The sequence below is a fragment of the Sprattus sprattus genome, assembly GCF_963457725.1.
Source record: "Sprattus sprattus genome assembly, chromosome: 4".
Lineage (NCBI taxonomy): Eukaryota > Metazoa > Chordata > Actinopteri > Clupeiformes > Clupeidae > Sprattus > Sprattus sprattus.
The window spans coordinates 1,577,111-1,599,081 of NC_137923.1; the positions used below are offsets into that span (position 1 = coordinate 1,577,111).

General features: G+C 40.4%; 1 protein-coding gene across 1 annotated transcript; it reads left to right on the plus strand.

Annotated features, from left to right (window-relative positions):
* Window positions 1–1,073: 1,073 nt before the first annotated feature.
* On the plus strand, window positions 1,074–18,690 carry LOC308364902 (uncharacterized protein). The gene is made up of 8 exons (XM_080838183.1): window positions 1,074–1,187; window positions 8,357–8,415; window positions 9,060–9,335; window positions 11,274–11,386; window positions 16,675–16,876; window positions 17,549–17,663; window positions 18,015–18,072; window positions 18,250–18,690. Exons 1-8 carry the CDS (start codon window positions 1,168–1,170, stop codon window positions 18,313–18,315), a joined length of 909 nt encoding a protein of 302 aa, XP_080694309.1. The 5' UTR covers window positions 1,074–1,167; the 3' UTR covers window positions 18,316–18,690.
* Window positions 18,691–21,971: the final 3,281 nt, after the last annotated feature.

A 21,971-nucleotide genomic window follows, 5' to 3' on the forward strand; every position in this document is an offset into this window, starting at 1 on the left:
CTGTAGGCACAGAGCGGCTGTATAAAGCACCCCACTAGACAATAGGCATAAAACCCACTAAAGATTGCATGACGTACTCTAGCAAGTGGTATACTGTAGTGTTAACAAAATGAAGCTTCATGAAACCTTGACGTTTTCCAGTCAGGTCTGTTGAAAAGTGGTTCATTTCTCGAGGCTTCGAATTCACTGTAGGGACATCTGCTGGCCAATGAAAGTACGGTTTAGGAAAGATTCTCAGGACAGTGAAATTGTGCACTACATGGTTGCAAAGGCCTGCTACAAGTTCATGCATATGCACAAAAGTACTGTAAAAAAATAATTAGTTCCTTGTTTTAGGTATTTATGCTCAATGTCTTTGACCAATATCTGCATTATGAGTAGCCTACTGTGGCGCACCTAATAGCGACTCTTCCTGTAACCTCTCCTGGGCCACCAACTCTGCATCACTTGCCAAGAAAGCCCAGCGGCCCCTCTACCTCCTCCGCAAGCTCAAGAGAACAAAAGCTACCATTCCCATCCTGAACACTTTCTACCGGGGCACCATTGAAAGCATCCTGTCCAGCTGCATCACGGTGTGTGGCAGTAGCTGCACTGAACACAAAAGAAAGTAGGCCTACTGCAACGCATAGTGAACCCATGGTAAGATCATTGGTGCCCCACTCCCTTTCTTGCAACACATTTACACCACCCGCCTCATCCGGAAAGCTACCTTTATGAATATTTATGTTTACCTAGTGTTAGGAAATGTCTTGTCTTATCTGTTGTGCCTGTGCACCTTTATATGTTTCACCGTGGGAGAGTGGGAAACGTCCTATCGATTCCTTTGTATGTCTTGACATATTAAGTTATTGACAATAAAGCTACTTTGACTTTGAACCCTGCTTAACACCCATATAATTTACATATGTCTATGTTACCGCCCATCTTCTACCAACAAAATCAAGTAGGCTGTCACTGGCACAGAGCCACTGTATAAACACTTCCTGAAGTCACGTGTCAAGGCTTACACTACTAGATTTGGGGAACAATTGGGGAACAAATAGGTTATTTGTATTGACGCAGAGGGTTCCGCTGATTACATTTGTTTTGGACACTGGATTTCACTCGAATTCACGTCTTGTGAGACACGGCAACGAGGCAGCTACTTTTCATTTTGAAGGCACTACTATGAGTATGTTGTATGTGAGGTAAGCAGAGTTACATTTAAGAGATATTATAAAATTGACTTTTCTAATTTGAATAGCCTTTTGCCGGCATGGTGTTCATAGACACGGGTTAGGATGGCAATCGTGGCTGTTATTCACTGTCATCGGTAGGTAGATAAAGAAAATGTAACTAGCAATTCGAAACCGAAAGTGTCTGCCTTTTGTTTGCGCAAACACAAACGGTTCACGCATAATGTGGGTTTATTTACTGGTATATTTAATTGTGTTGTAAACGGTGACCAGCTAAGGCTCACCGTCAACATGGGGCTGGTTTTAACGCATAATACCGTTACATTTAATGTTATATTTAATTGTGTTGTAAACGGTTAACAGCATAAGGCTCAACGTCAACATATGGGGCTATGTTGTATTACTGTTACTAGTAATGAATGCACTGCCTAACTAATAATTCAATAAACTTGAAGCGTAACATCATAAACCTTGGTGGATTTCAAACGTAAACAAATGCGCTTGTCACCGTTTACAACACAATTAAATATACCAGTAAATAAACCCACATTATGCGTGAACCGTTTGTGTTTGCGCATGCGGACTCACATCAGGCAGGGACTCACATTTGGCAGCGACAGCACTGACAAACACAAACACACTTCCGGGTATACTAATAGTCTATAGGCCTACCAGGGTTTCTCAAACTTTTCAAAGAGCAGAACATTTTCCGAGGACCCCCCCCATAATTGCACCCCAAATTAAACCATGTAGGATTATAGCTATTTGTAATGTTATATGCTCTTGGACTCTTTTGCTCTAAAATCATAAAGCCTAGTACTAATATCACAAGAGTTTCAGATAGTCATTTTCTTACATTTGTCATTGTAAATGTGCTGAGAAGCTAAATAATGTTGATGTTATTGAATATTTTTTTTTATCAAAGCAGATTGTAGGGTTTTCCAATAAAACTCAGATTGTAGGGTTTTTCAACGGAGATGATTCTGAAGATTTATTTTTAACAAAGACATTAACAAACATGAAATATCCTCCTAATATTATCAAAAACTTGTACTCCGAACAAATCTATGTACAAAAAAATATGATTCACTATTTTCAATGGTGGTGTTATATGTGTGTGTGTGTGTGTGTGTGTGTGTGTGTGTGTGTGTGTGTGTGTGTGTGTGTGTGTGTGTGTGTGTGTGTGTGTGTGTGTGTGTGTGTGTGTGTGTGTGTGTGTGTGTATGTGTGTGTGTGATCAATGAGCAGTGTTGGGCAAGTTACTTCAAAACTGGAATGCATTATTTATTACTTGTTACTGTCATTTTAAAGTAATTTGTTACATTACAATATTACTGTTTTTAAAATGTAAGGCATTACACTACTATTGTATTACTTGTAAGTTACTCGCACCAAAATCACTGGAAGTATGGATTTGGCAATCTTACTGTAATGAAGCTCAAGACGCTCAATTAGTGAATCACACATCCAGTGGAAGGTGATGTGGTATCTGTACTTATGGTAAACAGTAGAACATAATAGCCACAGTGATGGCTCATGGCACAATACAAAGAACAATCATCGCAAGAACAGACAAAAGGTCAAAGTCTGGCAAATTGTGATAGAAATACTGTAACTTTAGGCCTATTCATATTAACAATAATTGGACTGTATTGTAATGTCTAAAAATATGACAGGATACAACACTAGCATGTATATGCCTTTATTATTTCCAACTTCACAGCATTAAGCATAGTTTATGCGTCATAAAAAATAGTTTGCAACTGGATTAGTGTATGGGCTGTACACCTCTGGTGGGGAGGCAGTATAGCACCTGGGCATCCAAGTCCTTTGTGAAGGTTTTTCGGCTTTGAAGTACATGCTGAAAATATAAGAAAATAGCCAGATTTCAAATTCAAGAGTCTAAGATATAAACACTACATATTAGCTAAGGGGCCTTACAATGTACAACCCAAATGAAACCAACTATTTTTGTAAGGTATGGCTGTGCTGAACATGAAGATTGAAATATTTGGGTGCATTATGCTACCTGCCCCATGAGAACATTTGCATTGAAAAATGAATGTGTGTCAAAATATTTTTTTCTATGGGACAGGTAGCACAGGCTAGTGCACCCCAATGTTTCAATGTTCATGTTCAGCACGCCCTTACAAAAATGCTCCACATTATATTTCAAATTTATAAAACGCATACATGTATAGGCCCTAGGCTAGATCTAAAAAATAAAATAAAAATCCATATGGGACAGAAACAGGCAGTGCATCACACATTTTCAATATTAACCTTCAAATTCAAGTTCATCTTATGGTTTATTGTATTAAACATACTTCTTGTAGACTACGTTTCATCTTAATACATTGACGTGGTTCACAATGACGTTATGTATCTGTTCTGATCTAGAACTATGTAGGTTAAACCAGATACATAGAAGGATTCTAAAAAGATAGAAAGATTCTATGGCTCTGGGCTAAACTAGTGTTTAATGATTTGTAGGTAAAATGCACTTTAACAGAAAGACGCTTTATCTTACATGTACACTGTATGGTAAAAGAGCTAAGTTAGTAACGTTACCTAGTATTTTCAGCTAACAAGCTAGCGGGTTATTCAGTGAAGAGGTGGGCTTTTAGGCGTATTTTTGATATGAATAAAAAATCCCTGTGTTCAGTTAGATATGTAGCGGAACTAGAGACTGTCAATACATTTGTTTGCTTTGATAAGAAGTCAAACGATACAGCCACAGTGGCGGGTGAAGTAACATCACATAGCCTAGCCTAGGAGGGAGAACCTTGGTGCTAAATTAGGCTAACGTTAATTCTCTGAACTTGTCTGATCATGTTGATGGCCACATATTTAATCGTTTGTGATTCATTTTTTAGGCTTTATTCTGAGAATGGAAAAGTACATTTTCATTCATGTCTGTTAGAACCAATGAATGTGTGGCTCCAAACCACATTTAATTTAATTGTGACATGGCTTCATAAGGAAAGTTACCTTAGCCCAGTAAGAAAAAAACATGTTGATGCAATGGTAGTGTGGGTACTATATGCAAGGATACCATATCTGAACGTTTTAGCCTTACCCTGTCAGTCATCATTGCTGCTAGTGGCCACGGGGATCTCGCTGCCAATTTTTCGGAAAGCTGGCGATTCCACCCATAGACATGTACCCTATACATGTCTATGATTCCACCGTTGAAAGCGGCATCGATTAGCCTAGAGGAAAAGGAAGTGAAACATTTTGCGCCGACGTTTCACCTCTGCTGATCTCGCGGTGATTTTGGCGAATTTGGATGAAGGGAAATAAAACACTTCATTCCAGGTTAAAAATGCATTGTAACGCGCGTTACTGAAATTGTACCGAGGTAAATATTACCAATTTTTTTTCTGTAATGCCTTACATTACCGCGTTACCGCAAAAAGCAATGCATTACAGTAATTTGTTACTTTTGTAACGCGTTACTCCCAACACTGTCAATGAGAAGGGTGTGCCTGTCTCTCAGCACATAGTTTGTCCAGTCCAGTTTATTTACTCGGTCTTATTGTGACTGAACGATGGCAACCTTTGGAAGCCAGATATCTGCTTTTATGACTGATGTGATGAGCACTTGTCTGTATTAGGGTTGTCACGAACACTTAACAAATGGCATTCATAGTATTAGCCTCCAACAAGATATTAATGAAAACTACATGGTGACATCATAGCATTGATTATACACGTGTAGAGTTTAATTTTGACAATGAACTGGGCTACGTTCTTGCAGCCAAATTAAAAGCTAGATCAACGTCTTAAATGAGAATACATGCAAAAGGGCCATCCGATATGCCCTCAGCTAACTTATCTTTAAAAAAGGGCCTTCTGCAACGATAAACACGACCCATACTGATGGCAGATTAAATCCATCACTTGCACATTATGGCAGTTAACATTAAAAGTGTGAAAAATGTGGTTTAGTTACGTTAACCACACTGCATTATGATCATATATGGGTGACCTTGGGGGTGTTCATGTTTAAAATCACAGTGCTGACCTGTCGTTCTTTGAACTCTCTAAAAAGTTCGGGGTGTCTGTCTGAGAGGTGCTTAGCCATATTTGACGTGTTACCTCCCTTTGCTTGTCTGGGAAGTCCCACCCCTCTTTTTCCGGCCAATTTGATTTTGCCTCCAAACTCAGTCTGGCGAGGCAGCTATACAAACTTACTTCAGCATTGTAAGGATCCTTGGAGCCAATCACAAACTGGCTATTGGCTACCTGACGCGCCATTGGCGGATTTAAACTAACCACGACTATGTGACAAAAGCGACGACAAAGAGAGAAGCAAAGCAAAACTTCGATACTGCTCTCGCGGCTGTCTTGGATGATTTCAAAGGCAAGTTTTCTTTGAAAATAGAACAGAAACTTGCCCTGGAACAATTCATACAGAAAAAAGATGCGTTTGCTTTATTACCGATCGTTGTATCGTTGTATAGTATGTATCGTTGGTCTGTTTGGTTAAGGGAGTGTCCAATTACGTGACTGAAGTGGACCGCTATTGAGTAGTTCGCCAGACTAACTGAGCAAATGAAATGCAGTGAAGGGGCGGGGAATTCCCAGACAATCCCTTTGCCTGAGTGGCTTTGAAGCATATTTTACATACGGGTCTCTGTGTGTCGATAAGCTTTCCTTCACAGTCTGCTTCACCGAAGCAGAAGTATCCGAAGTACTTCAAGATCTCACTTCTGGCATCTCTTTTTTCAACAAGCCGAGGACGGTTGGCAAGAAGTCCTGCACATGAGGCCATGTCTCCCCTGAGATCACTCGCTGTTAGTGAGGGCTGCCTGTTGCATGTGTGACAGCTGGGCAGCCCCGCCCTCGCAGTCAATGCGTGCAGGCAGCCTGACATGGAGCAAAACAGTGAATGCGCTCTGATTGCGATTATCATTGTATCATTTTTTACGTAAGGTTTCCTCGGTACCTTTCTAATACCAGTACACAGTGCAACATTAGTCTGTATGTTTTGTATACTGTAGCCTATTGCAATAAATACAAATACAAAAAAAAAACCTGTGGAAGCCAGACTTTTTCACGAACCCCCAGGCAAGGCGTAGCGGACCCTAGTTTGAGAACCTCTGCTCTATACTACCTATGGTCTACCGACAGCAGCAGGGTCGGAGATCCCATTTCATTGCAGGGGGGGACAAAACATGGGAACATTTCAGAGAGTAATTCCGGGGGGGCATGAAAACAATTGCTGTCACGAGAGCTAGCATAACTTAGCTGCTAAATACCGAATTCTCTAATAACAGTGACAAACAGAAATTCGACGTCAGTTTCTGAGAGTTTCAATTCTCTAAACGGCAATACATGTCCTAACAAGAAATATCTACAGACACAGACAAATAATGTTGAAAGTTCAAACGCAAACCAAGGCTCTTCAAGGAGGAATTCAGCTGCATGCAAATTAACGTCTTCTCTATGCCCTGCGCAGCCGTGTGAAGTTCATGAGCCGTCCATTGAGTTAAAACTAATAAAATCGGAGCATGTTCCCGTGATAATCTCCAAGATCACCGCTGGTTTAGTGGAAAGTCGTCCAACCAATATATATAACATTTGTTGTCTCTCTACATCTCACTTATGGTGAGTGGAACTCACTCTCATTAATCCAGCCTACTGATTTTTGCTTAGCCTCCTATCTTGATCTAATTCTTTTTATTCAGACTTTACATAACTTTCATGCCCAAAAATATAAATTGGCCAGCGATTTAATTTGTTACTTTGTTCATAAATTAATGTAGAATGGTCGGAGCAAAGCCACATGGGAAATGCCTTTATCCAGTGAACGTAGGGAGCAGAGCCATAGAGAAAACATGGCTCTGGTAGGGAGATGACTGAGCTGCTGTCAGAGAGAGAGAGCAGGTGAGAGAGAGAAGGTGAAGCGGACCTGATGGAAACAATGAATGTAGACATATTCTCGTATTTATTATTATTTTATTTGTTTAAATCCCAGGAAGTCTGTAGAATTGAACCAAAAACGTGCACATGCGTAGAACCTATTCAGTCTTGTTGGTCTGAAATAAAACATTGAAAAAGCACGGAGGTGAGGCACTCAGTACCTTTGCCTCAATGATGGGGGCGTGCGATAGCCCACCGGTCGGGTTAATACTGCCGTTGTTGTAGTGCAGGCGAGAGAGGACGAGAAACAATCTCACAACTTGACCGTGTACTGGGCAGATTGACTGGAACACGGAGCTGTAGCCCCGCCCTTTGGGAACAGCATGTGAACTGAACAACTTTGAGGAATAAGGGGATCATGATTTTTCAACACTTAAAAAGCACATTATTTTTCGTTTATAGTAAGCACCGCTTGTGTCGACGTGCGTTTGTTTCATATTATTATTATTTTTTTTTTTTTTCAATTTTGTTGGGGGGGGGGGTGACAACTTGATGCGAGGGGGGGGCGTATCCTATAAAGTTAATGTCACAGATCGGGAACCACAGAAGATCCGTGAAAACGTTGTTTATTTGCGGATGGATATTACAGCTCAACAGAAGACAGGGTGTAGAACGGCTATACAGGGCACGTTCGTTCCGAGGGAACAGTCCAACCCAGGAGGGGCGCAGGCTCAAGGCGCTGCCTTAACTAAAGTGCGAGTTCACAAGAACACGTAACACAAAACAAAAAGGCAACCTCTGACTGGAAATAAACTGAAATTACAAAACCGGAAGGTAAACAAAACGGGATTCAAACTCGGAAAAGCGAAGAACTAAACTGAAACTGAGAGGGAAACGAACTACAAGCAGGAAGGCGGTAATCCAATTGCCGGTCAGGCTGCGGGAATTCGCAGCATGTTGAGCCCGTGGAAGTGCGACACCAAACAATAACCAACAAGGAGTGCAGGGAGAGTGGAGTATATAAAGGGCTGTGACAGGTGTGGGTGATTACCAATTAGCTGAGTGTAAACGGGGTGCAGGTGATCATGGATGCAGGTGTGAATGAGGAGACTTAACGAGACTGTGGTGCAGGTGATTGAGGCTATGGAGTGGGACAGGTGTAAGTGTTCGTGTGATTGTCGGAGTGCAGCTGGCGAATGTGCAGGTTTGGGGAGAGTTCGTGAGCTGAAGGGGGCGTGGCCGGAGCAGAGCTCCGCGGGGACCTGACAGTTAACATTACAATTCCAGTTGCTTTGCTTTTTCTTTTTATACAGAGTTCTGATTTTAATCGCCGGACGATTATTCACCACTGATGCACAACTTTCTAAGAGAGGTAAATTAAAGGCGTCTAAGGTGTGAAGTGATTTTGGTGACTACATTTTTATAACAGTGAAGTAATTTTTAAGCCTATGAATTTGTTTTATTAAAGGTGCATTTCTGTTCCGGTTATGTGCTGTGGTGATTCGTTATCCTAGTGTTGCATGCAGCACACATGGCGCAGGATCTAGTCCAGAAGTGCCACTCCACCAACCTAGATACATTCTCTCAAAAAGAGAAGGGGGGGAATCACATTCATTATAATTGAAGTAAAAGGGCTCTCTAACAAGTGATTATGTGTAGGGGTCGAATACCCAGTCAAGTAGTGTATTAAAGTTAAATTATGTTTTACTGTTAGAGAAATTTGCTTTTTGAAAATATACTTGATAATGGTGATGACCTTCTGTAGGGGTTGAATACTTTGTCAAAGTCACAGTATACTAATATAAGTCACATTATACTTATATATGGCTTAGAAGATTCACAATGCAGCTAGTAACCTTTTAATATTAACAATATTGTTGTTGTACTGGTTTACAAAAAGTAAAACTGGTTTCCCAGTTTATATGTGAATCAGCACCAGGCTACACTTTCTATTCTGCTCTCCTTGTTCAATTAAAAATGTTTTTGTTGTTGCTGTTGTTGTTGTTCTCCATGCAGAAAGAACTATACCAGTGGCAGCAGAGCTTGGAGGTGATGTAACTTTCGACATTAATGGTGCCGTGGAAAGTCAATGCCAGACCCATGAAGGACGGGTGGTGGTGTGCTTCCATGGGACCACAATGGAGGGAATTGGGCCAGAATTTCAGAACCGGATCAGTGGTTCATGTGACCACATCATATTGAAAGATGTACAAAAAAGAGATTTACATCACATGATTATATGTGAGAGTCTGGACCCTCTAAAACCTGCATCATACACCTACTACATTAAAGGTAAGGATGATCAACCAGTCAGAATCTGGCACATACCCTAGTCTGCAGCAGTCTGCGTGTTCTTTTTGTGGTTGCATGTAGTCATGCCCATCCAAAGATGTATGTTAAATAATGGCAAAGGCATACAAAAACAACTGAAAGTCTTGGTAATTATAATAATAATGGTCATAATGTCCTTAGGCTGCGTGTCTGATTTTTCCTCCTAAAGTCGACTAACAGCTCTTTTGTCTTGGAGGTGTTGAGAATAAGATTGTTCAAGGTGCACCATGTCGACAGCCTTTGCACCTCCTCCCTGTATGCAGTCTCATCTCCTCCTGAGATGAGCCCCACCATGGTTGTATCATCTGCAAACTTAATGATGTCATTGCTTGGGTGGGTGGGGGTGCAGTCATGGTTATAGATGGTGTAGAGTATGGGGCTCTACACGCAGCCCTGTGGGGAGCCGGTGCTGATGCTGAAAGCTGAGGAGAGATGGAATCCTACTCTAACCCTCTGGGAGCGGTCTCTCAGGAAATGTTTGATCCCAAAGCAGATTTGTTGTGAAAGCCCTAAGTCCAACAATTTGGTGACCAGCCTGCTTGGTATAATCGTGTTGAAAGCAGAGCTGAAGTCTATGAAGCGCAGCCTGGCGTAGTTCCCTCTCTGTTCCACGTGTGTAAGTGTGGTGTGGAGAACTGTGGCAATAGCATCTTCTGTAGCCCTGTTAGCTCTGTATGCAAACTGGTGGGAGTCAAAAGTGGGGGGCAGGCTTGTTGTGATGTGACTCCGGACCAGTTTCTCAAAACACTTCATGATGATAGGTGTCAGTGCCACTTGTCGGTAGTCATTAGGGGTGCTGGCAGTGGTCTTTTTTGGTAGAGGAATGATTGTGGAGGACTTCAGGCAGGGTGGAATCAAGCACTGGGATAGGGACTGATTGAATATGTTAGTGAACACACCAGCCAGTAGGTCTGCACAGTCCCTCAGCACCCTCCCAGTCACACGGTCTGTACCAGCAGCTTTTCTTTGGTTCACTGCCAGCAAAACACGCCTTACCTCCTTTGCAGGTGAAGAAGCAGTTTAGCCCCTCAGCCAGCGAGTCATCACCGTCGGCTGCAGTTAGGTTGCTGGATGTTGCCATGCACGGTGTGTGCCCACCACATGTGTGCCCACCAGTTTCTACATGTTGAAAACTACTGCACCTCCTGTTTTCATTGACAAAATGGCTACATACATGCCATACTTTCATCAGGATAACTCATTTGATCATGTAACGTGACCAACCAGATATCCTTCTTTAGTGTCCTTTACGTAATATGGTGGTGTACATCATGAGGTAAAATGACACAAGCACATTGGTTTACGTATCAAATCCACCAAGCTTAGTGATGTTAAGCTTCATGTTAATTGAATTATTATTTAAACAGTGCATTCATTAGTACTAACAGTAATACTAAATATTTTTTGGAAGAACACTGTTCATTAACAAATATTCTTTGGAATATCAGGATCATAGTAATAGCCCAGACAAACGATAATAAAGATCACACTTATTATGCTTGGACCCAAACCAGAACTGTTCAAGTGGTAGAAGTCACTGCACTAGTATGCTCACCGACAATCATGGTAAAGGGAACATAATTCAATATAACATTAAATATACCCACATTATGCGGTAAGACAACCCCATATGTTGACGTTGAGACTTATGAAGCATAGTGTTGATGCATCTCTTCACAGATGTAATTTCAGCATCTTCCATGTAAAACGGCCTCCATTGATGTGTGATCATTCCAGAACCTCCTCCAAGTGGAGGAGCAGTTTATACATAATTGTGGCTATTGTCTGTTTTGGTCATTTCAACAGCCGTAGACATTGTGACATTTTCTTTGAAAGTAAAAGTGATTACAATTCCCTTCTCATTTTCTCTAATGACATCACATTTCATTCACTTTCTAGCCACCACTGCTCCACCTCAAAATGTCTCCTTATCTGTCAACGGGGCCAAAGTCAGCGTGCTCTGGCAGCCGCCTCCTGCTGACTGGCAGACTGGACCCATCATGGAGTATGAGGTAAAGACATTAGAAAGGGGAAACTATGAATTTTGTATGGAGCCGTTTTCCTGTTGTGCAGGAGCTTCTCAATGCTGTTTTTAGGGCTCCCTTGCATAGTTTCCTTCTTCTGAATACCTTGGCTGAAATCACCTGATGGCTTGTATGGAGTATGTGCTGTCCACATAACCCATGATATAGTGGTGAGCTTGTTATGTAAGAGTTGCCAGTCTCTCCTGTCACCCAGAGTCAGAGAGAAAAGTTTGCGTTTGTGTGTGTCTCAGAAAAGAGAGAAAGACTGATCAAGTGGGAAAGAAGGGAGGTGAATGGAGTGAGTTCTGTGGAGGAAATGGGAGCAGTCAAACAGTTTGTTAGTCTTTCTAAAATATTTTCCTTAGTGTGTGTCAAGTTGTCCGAGTTTTTAGTAGTTGTACATTTCCCCAACTTGAAAACAGGACTGAAACATCTACTTGGAGGTGTGGGTACTGGATTCCTCTCAAAGCTGAATGACTGAAATGATTGAGTCGCAGGCAGTAGCTACTTTCCACTCTTTCTTTTCTTTTTCTTTTCAGTTCAGCAGTTGTTCATCTGCCATTAATCATTTGCCATTAAGCATTAGGTAAAAAAACTTTAAACACAAACAGACATGGAACACACATTAGCATCCAGCATTTCACACAACAGTACACAAAACCAACATGTACAAATGCTGAATTCAACGAATTCACAGATTAGTTCAAAGAAATGATATACTTTAAAGTTTAGCAGCTTAAATGTTATCAACTCAAAATACAAAATTGTGCAACAACACAATGCTCAGTATAATGTAATCTTATAAACAACAGTCATTTGCATGTCCATTTTCAAACGCAACTGTAGCAGACGGTCGCTGCCGTAACAACCTATTTTTACCCCAAAACGATGCTCAATTAGACACCTGTCATCTTCATGTCTGTCGCATGTATGACGTAGGTCTTCGTTGCGTCGGCTGAAACTTTGCGTCAATGCGTTCAGCTGGTGAATCCTCCCGCTCCCGATTTAAAGTGAAACCACCACTATTTCTTGTCCGTTTTTTCTTCTTCTTTTTTTCCCCAGTATATTTTCTTAAAACGCCAAGTGAAATTCAAACACAGTTTGACTCGACAGTGTGTATGTGTGTGTGTGTGTGTTAGAGAGAGAGAGAGCGTGCGATTAAGAGGTTGTTTACATCGACCCTACTTTGTCAATCTGATACAGATAGCTAATACAGATAGCCCTATCATTTAGACGAGCACTCTCTATCAGCACTCTCTATCCGCAACGATCCAAGTCGGGGGTAAAGTGAGTAGATTTAAATCGCTACGGGGGCTGGTGTTCATCTGCACGGATTCACGCAACATGATGACGTCATTGCCCCACGTGATCATTTTGCGATATATATATCACCTGTTCTCTTTCTACTTCACACTCGTGGTGGGTCTCGAATTCGCTCTCATGAATCCAGCATACTGATTTTTGATTAGCCTCCTATCTTGATCTAATTCTTTTTATTCAGACGTAACATAACTTTCATGACCACAAATTAAATTGGCCAGCGATTTAATTTGCTTTTTTATTCATAAATGTATGTAAACTGGTCGGAGCAAAGCCTCATGGGAAATGGGATGACAGACATGTCATGTTGTACTGTTCCAAATTCTTTATTATCAATAGAAAATAGAATTCATTTTCGCATATCCTTTAGTCTGACCACTGATTTTATTAACCACCATAATGTAATGTTGCTAATTGGAGCTTGAATGTCTTGTGTCATGTGTTTATCCGTGTGCTGTGCTACTTTACCTTGTGCTGTTCAGTTTCTTCTAGGTTTTTCACGTTTTTTCAGTTGTGTAAATAAAGCGCTAAAGCGCTACTCACAGGCGTGGGGTATGTACTACAGCCTGTTCAACACAATCCGTCTAAATTCAGCCTAAGTCAGTGGTTTTAAGGAGGAAAAGAAACAGAGAAAGAGAAAGAACAAAAGTGAGAAAGGGAGGGGGAGTTCAGAAATGCCTGTATATTTAAAACAAAAGGCAAGGCAGGCGAATAGGGCTGGGTTGTTTTACAGAAATGGTGGAATCTGGGTGATACAAATCTGCTGAATCGAATCCTTTTTACATACCTAAAATGTATTTAATAGCAGTAACTAACTTCTAAACCTGATGAATCCACTAAAAGTAGAGCTTAATGTGTATATATAATATATATTTTTTAATATACGTACATTTCATTAAAGAATGTATGTGTCATTAGTGTTACCTATGGTGTAAACAACATTACATATTTAAAGAAAAGTATTTGATTATTCACATTTTTAAATACAATTGCACATGTTTAAAAAACGTTGTGTGAACTTATTTAATGGACCATCTTTCTTTAAAGTAAGAATCAATCAACAAACTAAATATCGATAGAAAGTAATACAAAAAAAAGCATTTATAATATCCTATCTCTTATAAAACATGTGGCAAGATCAGTGACGCAATATAACACCAATGACGCAAATGTCAGCATAAGAAATAGCTGAAAACACTTATAAACTTTTTTTTCTCATAATGTTTTTTTGCAGCTTTTATGTGGTTCAATTATACAGGCATGCCCCTGGCTACCAACAGTAGCTCTCTTCCGTAAAGCTTTGATTGGTGAAGAACCCGGGCAAAAGTTGTTGTAAGCAGAGTCTCTCCCGTCTCAGCTGCTGAAGCTTGTAACTCCTTCACAGTAGTCATTGGTGTCTTGGTGGCCTCTCTCACTAGTCTCCTTCTTGCACGGTCACTCAGTTTGTGAGGACGGCCTGCTACAGGCAGATTTACACATGTGCCATATTCCTTCCACTTCTTGATGATGGATTTAACAGAATTCCAGGGGATGTTTGTATCCTTCCCCTGGCTTATACTTTTCAATAACCTTTTCTCTGAGTTGCTCTGTGTAATCTTTAGTCTTCATGGTGTAACGGTAGCCAGGAATACTGATTACTGAATACTGACCAGTGAATGGACAATCCAGACACAGGTGTCGTTATACTACAATCACTTGAGACACATTCACTGCACACTTATCCCTATTTCACTAATTGTGAGACTTTTAGCACCTATTGGCTGGACCTCTGTTGAATTAGAACAAAAAGGGGGTGAATACTTATATAATCACTTATTTTTCATTACATATTTTAATTTAATTGACATTACTGTGTTGAACTGTTTTCACTTTGACATTGAAGATGGCCTTTTTGTGATCTTTTTGTGTCAAAAAAGACAACTTATATTGACCATGATTGATTTATAAAAGCAATAAAAGGGAAAAACATCCAAGGGGGTGAATACTTATTCAAGGCACTGTACAGTTGTTATCAGAAAGAGGAGTAACATCAGTGACTGTAACACCAGTGGCAACACTAAAATGTTGACATAATGGCTGCTATGTGTCAGACCACATGTCTTCAGTCATATCAAAATCATTTAACTATTCAATGTAACCAACTCTCATGTTCAATTTTTCACCCCCATGCCTAAAGATGAGCAACACCAATGACAGACTTAAAAGCTAAAAATTCTAAAATAAATCATGAAATTTTAAACCTTATGCCTTTGACCACCTGCACTTCCTCCAATGACCTCTTTATCCAGGAGGGGCCAGTGCATTATTTCAGAATAAAGAATAAAATGTTTTGTGAAGCATTAACACCATTTACCTAATTTTGAGTGACTGATATTTATTTGATATTATTAATAATAATTAGCATTTCTTTTACAATTTCAATGTACATTTCTATTTATTAAATGTAATGTTAATGTTAATGTAAATGAGATTTTATTCAAGACATTTTTTTTTTAATGAAAAGTATATGGCTCTACTTCCATGTATAACAATTTCTTGAACTTGGCAATTTATATACATTGTTCAAATTAAACATTGAACAGTGGATGAATGAACTTTGATTTTTCATTGCAAGGAAAGTCCTTATTTATTGAACATATATAATTGATGTTATTATCAGGTCAACTTAAAGGATTTTGGTGTCTGCAAAAGTAAGTGACAGCACTTTCACTGTTTTTGTAAAATGACCCGGCTGCAAAGTTAGGCTATAAATGCTCCCATTGCTTTTGTTAAAAGCCACCAAGGTTTTTCGGTGCAGTTTGTTTGTTAGTAAGTTTGTTTGTCAGTTAACATGATTACACATTAACTACTGGCTTGATTTCAATGAAAGGTGTAGCATGCGCCACGGAATAACCCATGGCATTTCGGAGCGGATCTGAGACACTTCTCTCTGTCTAGCTAGCATTCGCCATTGTCAAGTTGGAGCTGAGATCATTTAGTTTTTAGTGTCCTCTCTCTCCTCCAACTCCTATTAGCATGCAAAATGCTGAGAGGAAACTTCTAACAGACCCCAGAGATGTTCTGTTGATGTGAATGTACAACGTACGTGTAGTCAGCAGCGCAATAAGGATGTTTTGAAAATGATAGGAAATTGAAAGGCATACTGAAATACCGCAATTCACGTACGTACATGTACATATTGAACTATAGGTTTAAACCGTCGCATCTCTTCTGAATCCACTTTACGGTGCAAACCCATGACAGCGACGCGACCAAGTTCCATCGCTTTGAGTGGGCGTGGTGTAGCGTGTGGAAATAGCATAACAGACTGGACTAGTGAGCTAGTGAGCAGGCTGGTCAGTTAGAAGCTATCTAGTCACTTGTCTTTATATGAAAACTGTCATTGTGTTCAAATAAGCCCAGGATTAAATATATAACATACCAGGAGCAACAACAAGCCCTTACAATGCCATCCAAGCCTTTTTTTTTAGCAAATTAAACGACCAAACGATGCCACAGTCTTACAATTTTCAAACCGTCAAAGACGACACCAAACAATCTCATTAGCCGCTGCCGGGAAAAATCGCTCCTCATTTGCATAAGTTTCAACATGTTTCGAATTTTCATCGGTCGCGTCGCCCAAATCGCTCGTCTACGTCACAATGGATTGGCTCCCGTTGAAATGCATTGGGTTTAGAAATCGCATCGCTTTGCTAATAACGGTGTCATGGGTTTGCACCGTTAGCCAGGGCTGCCTAAACTTTGGCTTTTCGCTGTTTGTGTGCTTGGATACAAAATGATCAGTGCAGGTCGGCCTGAGGAGCAGGTTCGAGAACCTCTGCTATAGCTCAATTGGTAGGGCAAGGTGCTAACAGCTTACTTGCAGATTAAGTTGCTTAGAATAAAAGTGTGTCTTGTATAAATATGTGTAAAATATAATGGAACCCGCATTACAATTTTCCAACTGTCCTCCTCAGGTTAAGTGGTCCTGCAATGCTACTGAACTGCTGATGAATAAGGTGACAGTGTCTGAGACTTCCACTGTGCTGGAGGGACTGCCTCAGGAGGTCTGGTGCACAGTGTCTGTAGCAGCTGTCACCTCAGATGGTGTGCAGGCCTGGAGTGAACCGATGCCTTTTTTTATCCGTCTCTCAGGTCCCTCGGGGAACACCGGTACAGGTAAGCTCAAGGACTGAATGAAAATTGGGGAGAAATCCATCAATCGAATTAAAAATAGATTTTCATTGAAATTGATCAATAATCACAGGAGGGGCCAGGCCAATTGAGTCTCTCCTTGTCTGTTTTCTCTCAAACGAAGTCATGATTTGAAGTGATACATGCAAAATGTATTCACACTATGCAACACATATTAGCTACTGGAAATGAACATCAACTGGATTATAGCTAGCTTAGCACACTAGCAATAGCTGCTAAACAGTGACATGGATAGAGATGACTAAATGTGGTGAACTAAAGCATGATAAAGTATTGTTTTTTAATCCATTAAAATTTTGCATGAAATGCCAAACACTGCACTTGTGCATCAATTGTATTCTACATCAGAATAAATCAATGATTGGTTAGACACTCCATGCCCTCCATTCCACTACTCCATTACCTTAATCCCCCCTACTCCATGCCCTCCATTCCCCTACTCCATGCCCTCCATTCCCCTACTCCATGCCCTCCTCTTCAAAACACAAACTTTTGTCAGGCAGCAGGTTGAAAACTGCTGTTCTGAAAACTACAATCAACTCATGAACAAAGGACTTTGAACACTGAAGCAACTATAACCACTGTATTTATTTCTTGGCATTTAAATAGAGCCTTAACTGAACTTTTGTCTTTCAGACATGGCGCCTGTTGAGGAAGGAATTCCAGTCTTAACCCTGGTAGTGTTTGTGCCTCTGGTGATTCTGGCGATTCTGGCGATTCTGGCCTTTCTGTTCCGGAAAAGGGTGCCTGAGTGAGTTTTCCATCTGATCTTAATGTTTAACCTGATTTTTTATATTTTTATATTGGGGGGGAAAGTGTCCTGTGATCGCTTTCAGTCAAGCTGCTGATACAACCGGTTAACCATTTGGAGTAACTGTAACTGTAACTGCATTTTAGGTGTAGATATTTGTATTAACATTGCTGAATCTGGTTGGTCTCTGATTAATAGAATGGATACACAAAACCAAAGCCATTTGTGATTGCACCAAAGTATTTGTAATGCCTCTTATTTTACACCTAGACAAGGTGAACTACCGGACATATGTAAACAGAGACATGGGTATCACAATATTTCAGAAATGTTTTGTTTTTTCCTCCTAAGGCGTAAACCCAATGCAGAGCAAAGAGAGAACTGCTACTCCCCTGTGGCCACCACTGAGGTATCTAAATACAGTTACTCCATGCTAGCTCTACTCAATGATAGCTCTATCAGCACATGAGTAACACAATATGGGTGATGTTATACGTATTCTATAGTTTGTATACATAAACCTTTGAAAATAAGATCTTGTTAAGCTGAGAGAGTTGTCGGGCTGAGACTACATTTTTTTCTTCAGCTCCATCCTCTGCATGATGTGAAAGAGAACCTAACCCAGACACAGACAACGGATCATACTGCATGAAATGTGGGATTTACGACAGTCTTCGACCCTGTGTATTGCCTAGAAGCCCACATTGGTGTGAAAGATCATACTTCATATTCTCATATCTCATAGCGTCTGTATTACTGTTGTTTAAGTCTTTGTCTTGTGTGCGTCTGTAAGCTACTGGAGCGATTATTGCGCGATTAAGCGTGAGTTTTGAAACTGTAGCGGGTTAACCCGAAGTATTCTATTTGGCTGATTTATCATGTGTGGCCTTACGAGCTCTCATCAGACCAGCTAAGGTGGTCATTTTTATAGTCGACTATTGTGCTTAATTGTATTGAGGCTTTGATGCCCTTGCATTTGTCTTTACTGAAATGTTATTAGTTATATTAATTTAGTATTGTCATTGTTTTTACTGCTTTATGCCTTATTTGGGTAAAATAAAAACCCATCTTTTGAACATCTTCTCCCTCCTGAATCCTCTATGAGTATAACATCTAGCTCTAAGCGCGAAGGCTATCTCGACCTTTTACACTCACCTTTGTCCACGGCAAAGAATTGCCTAAGATCTCTCGTTAGCTAAACACTGGCCGCTAACGCAGCAGAAGTAAGTTTAGCAAAGCAGCTAACAATAGACCTGCTAGCTAGCTCTGCAACCGGGACAAAGCACAACAGAATTCGCGGAAACTGCAACATTCCGAGCAATCAAATCCTCCGATCTAAACTGCAGTGTAATACCGACGACATCAGAGCAAGGACAACTTTCTTCATCTTCGGACATCCTCATCTACGTCAGCACAACTTTCCCCAAAGGACTGGTAAACTGACATTAGTTAGCTATTTAGCTATTCACAACCTGGCTAAGCATAGGACTGTTTACACTGTTTACAAACAGTTGCGTATGTAACGGAGTTATAAATGCAAATAGATTAAATGTAAATAGAGTTTGAGTTTCGCCATAAATAAGCGTGTTTTATTACTGTTGGTGTTTTGGAGCCACCTTTGGGGATGTGACGTACTGCAGGTCTGCAAGTTATTATATTCATATGTCGTTGTCATAATCAGACAGAAGAAGTATGCCTGTCAGCGGTAGGTCCATAACGAAAAATGACCATCACAATTTGTAAATTTTTAGATAGCTAGATGCAATAAATGTCGAGAAGTTCGACATGTAATTTGTATTTTCTATAATAAGTATGTAATGTGATGGTTTGTAATGTAAGTTTGTTAATGGGCAGAAAGTTTGATTATATAATATTTCTTGAACACGAGGTTCATTGTTCACACGGAGATTAGCAAGCTAGAACACTGGGAACCTTCCACTACTCACGTTCCGAAGCTAGCTAAATATAGAATAGTATACTAATAGCCATACTGAACCTGACGTGTTTTCTATTTTGTTTCACTTGTGCAGATACTCGTATGTCATCCGTTGTTTGTTTATCATCAGGTATGACGCTCCAATGCCAACATGTGTGTGTTATGCGTGCATTGTTGTTTTAATTGTTTGTTTGTGCACTGGTTTGCTTTTGTGTGATAATGTGTATATAGCGAGACAGAAGAAGTATGCCTGTCAGCGAATACTCGTATGCCATCCGTTGTTTGTTTATCATCAGAATAAAGTTGAAAAGCTGCAAATCCGTCTCCGTCCCTGACTGCAATAGAACCGTTACACGTATGTACAGCCTTGTGCGTGTCTTTGTGTGTGTGTGCATGCGTGCGTGATTGCATGCAGGTGCAATGTGTGTGTGTTTGTGTGTGTAAGCAGTCGTGGATCTGGGTAGCAGTTACAGTTACTAGTTACTTCTTTTAAAGGTAATTGAATTACTTCCCAGTTACTGTATATCAAAAGTAATTAGTTACTAGGGAAAGTAACTTTTAAGTTACTTTTATATCTGCGTTTAATATAATGAATATGAACAGTACTGAACAGTCAAACCCAATAAACATATATATTTTTTACCTAATTATTTTAAACAACAGGGCAACATGCCTTCAAATCAAGCATTAGTACAAAAGTCCCTTTTAACACTTAACTTAACACAAAATAACTGTCTCAGTCAAAGGCCCAATGTAGTTAAAGTGATTGGCTTACAGTATTAACACCATATAAAAAGTAGGGGGATACAAAATAATCAATTAGTGGTTCAGTTCACAAAATACCCTGACACCCACACAGTATTCACAATATGCTAAATATATAATTAGAATAATATCTTTCTAATACATCCTAATCGCTGGCAATCCCCACCCTGATCAAGGTAGGAACTGTTTATAAGTTCCCACTGGTCCCGGTGGCGCTTCTTTCGCCGTTGCCCCGACAGCCAAGATGACTGAGGACACGAACACCCTATACAGTTGGTAATAGATTCCACGCGTTTTCTGGTTAAACAATAAATGTTGGAAACCACGATCGGTGTCCTAGCCTTCTTTCCATATGTATGCGCGATTGTATACAAGTGCAATGAATGTGTGTTAGCGGCCGTGGAAAATGGGAGAAATAATTGCGGTTGTATATCCGTGTGTGAGTGCGTGCGTGATTGTATGCAAGTGCAATGTGTGTGTGTGTGCTAGCAGTCCTGGAAAATGGGAGAAACAGTTGCGTATGTACAGCCTTGTGCGTGTCTTTGTGTGTGTGTGCATGCGTGCGTGATTGTATGCAGGTGCAATGTGTGTGTGTTTGTGTGTGTAAGCGGTCGTGGATCTGGGTAGCAGAGTGTCTTTCATGTGCGGTCGCATTGGTCCTGCGACGTCAGATCAGAAGAAGCTAAAGTAGGTCTATCTTGTCTGCAAGTGTTCATTTTCCACAAAAGATAGTAACGCGGGTAACGAACTAATTTAGATTTCAGTAGCTGTAATTGCGTTACTCGATTTAAACAAATACTTAGTTACATGCTCGTTACCGCTAAAAGTAGTGGAATTACAGTAACGCGTTACTTAGTAACGCGTTACTCCCAACACTGCTTATCAGACACACGAGTCTTGCATGCATCACTAACCATCTCTTTCTTCTAACATGGCATCTTAAATCACATACGATTACAAATACATTGGCCTTCATATAGCCACACACGCGAAGCACATAGTTGAACTTCGCGCTGCATATATAGGCTCGTCCTCTTTCACACCACACATGTATGTTCACGAACGTGCACACACATGCGCGGGGAACTGCGGTGGTCAGACAAAGGAACACACACACATTCTTTTTTTTTTCCCATTTGTGGGCCGCGGAGCGAGTAACTGATTTTAAATTGAGAACAATATTAATTAAGAACGTCAAAGTTTCTGTTTAAGAGGCAAAATGAAGGAACAATCGACAAATCTAAAGTTGTGTGTAGCATTTGTCAAGCTGAATTTAGCTGTCACAGAAGCAACTCGTCCTTAAGTTATCACCTTAAAGGCACCCAGTGCAACTTTCGAGGCTTAAAAATAAACATTCAATTTCTAGTCTTTTTTACACGTAGTAAGTTTCAATAACTCCATACCATTACATACCGACATTCAAGCAGCAAAGATGAGACGTCGTTGTGTGGTGAGAACTGATAGAAAATCGATAACAACAACAATCGCCGCCATTTTCTTTATTTTTTTAACCTACAATAAATAAAGCAGGCTTCCAGTCAATGGAAAAATGGCTTCTCCCCACCGGCGATTGTTGTTGTTTACGATGTTCTATCAGTTCTCACCAC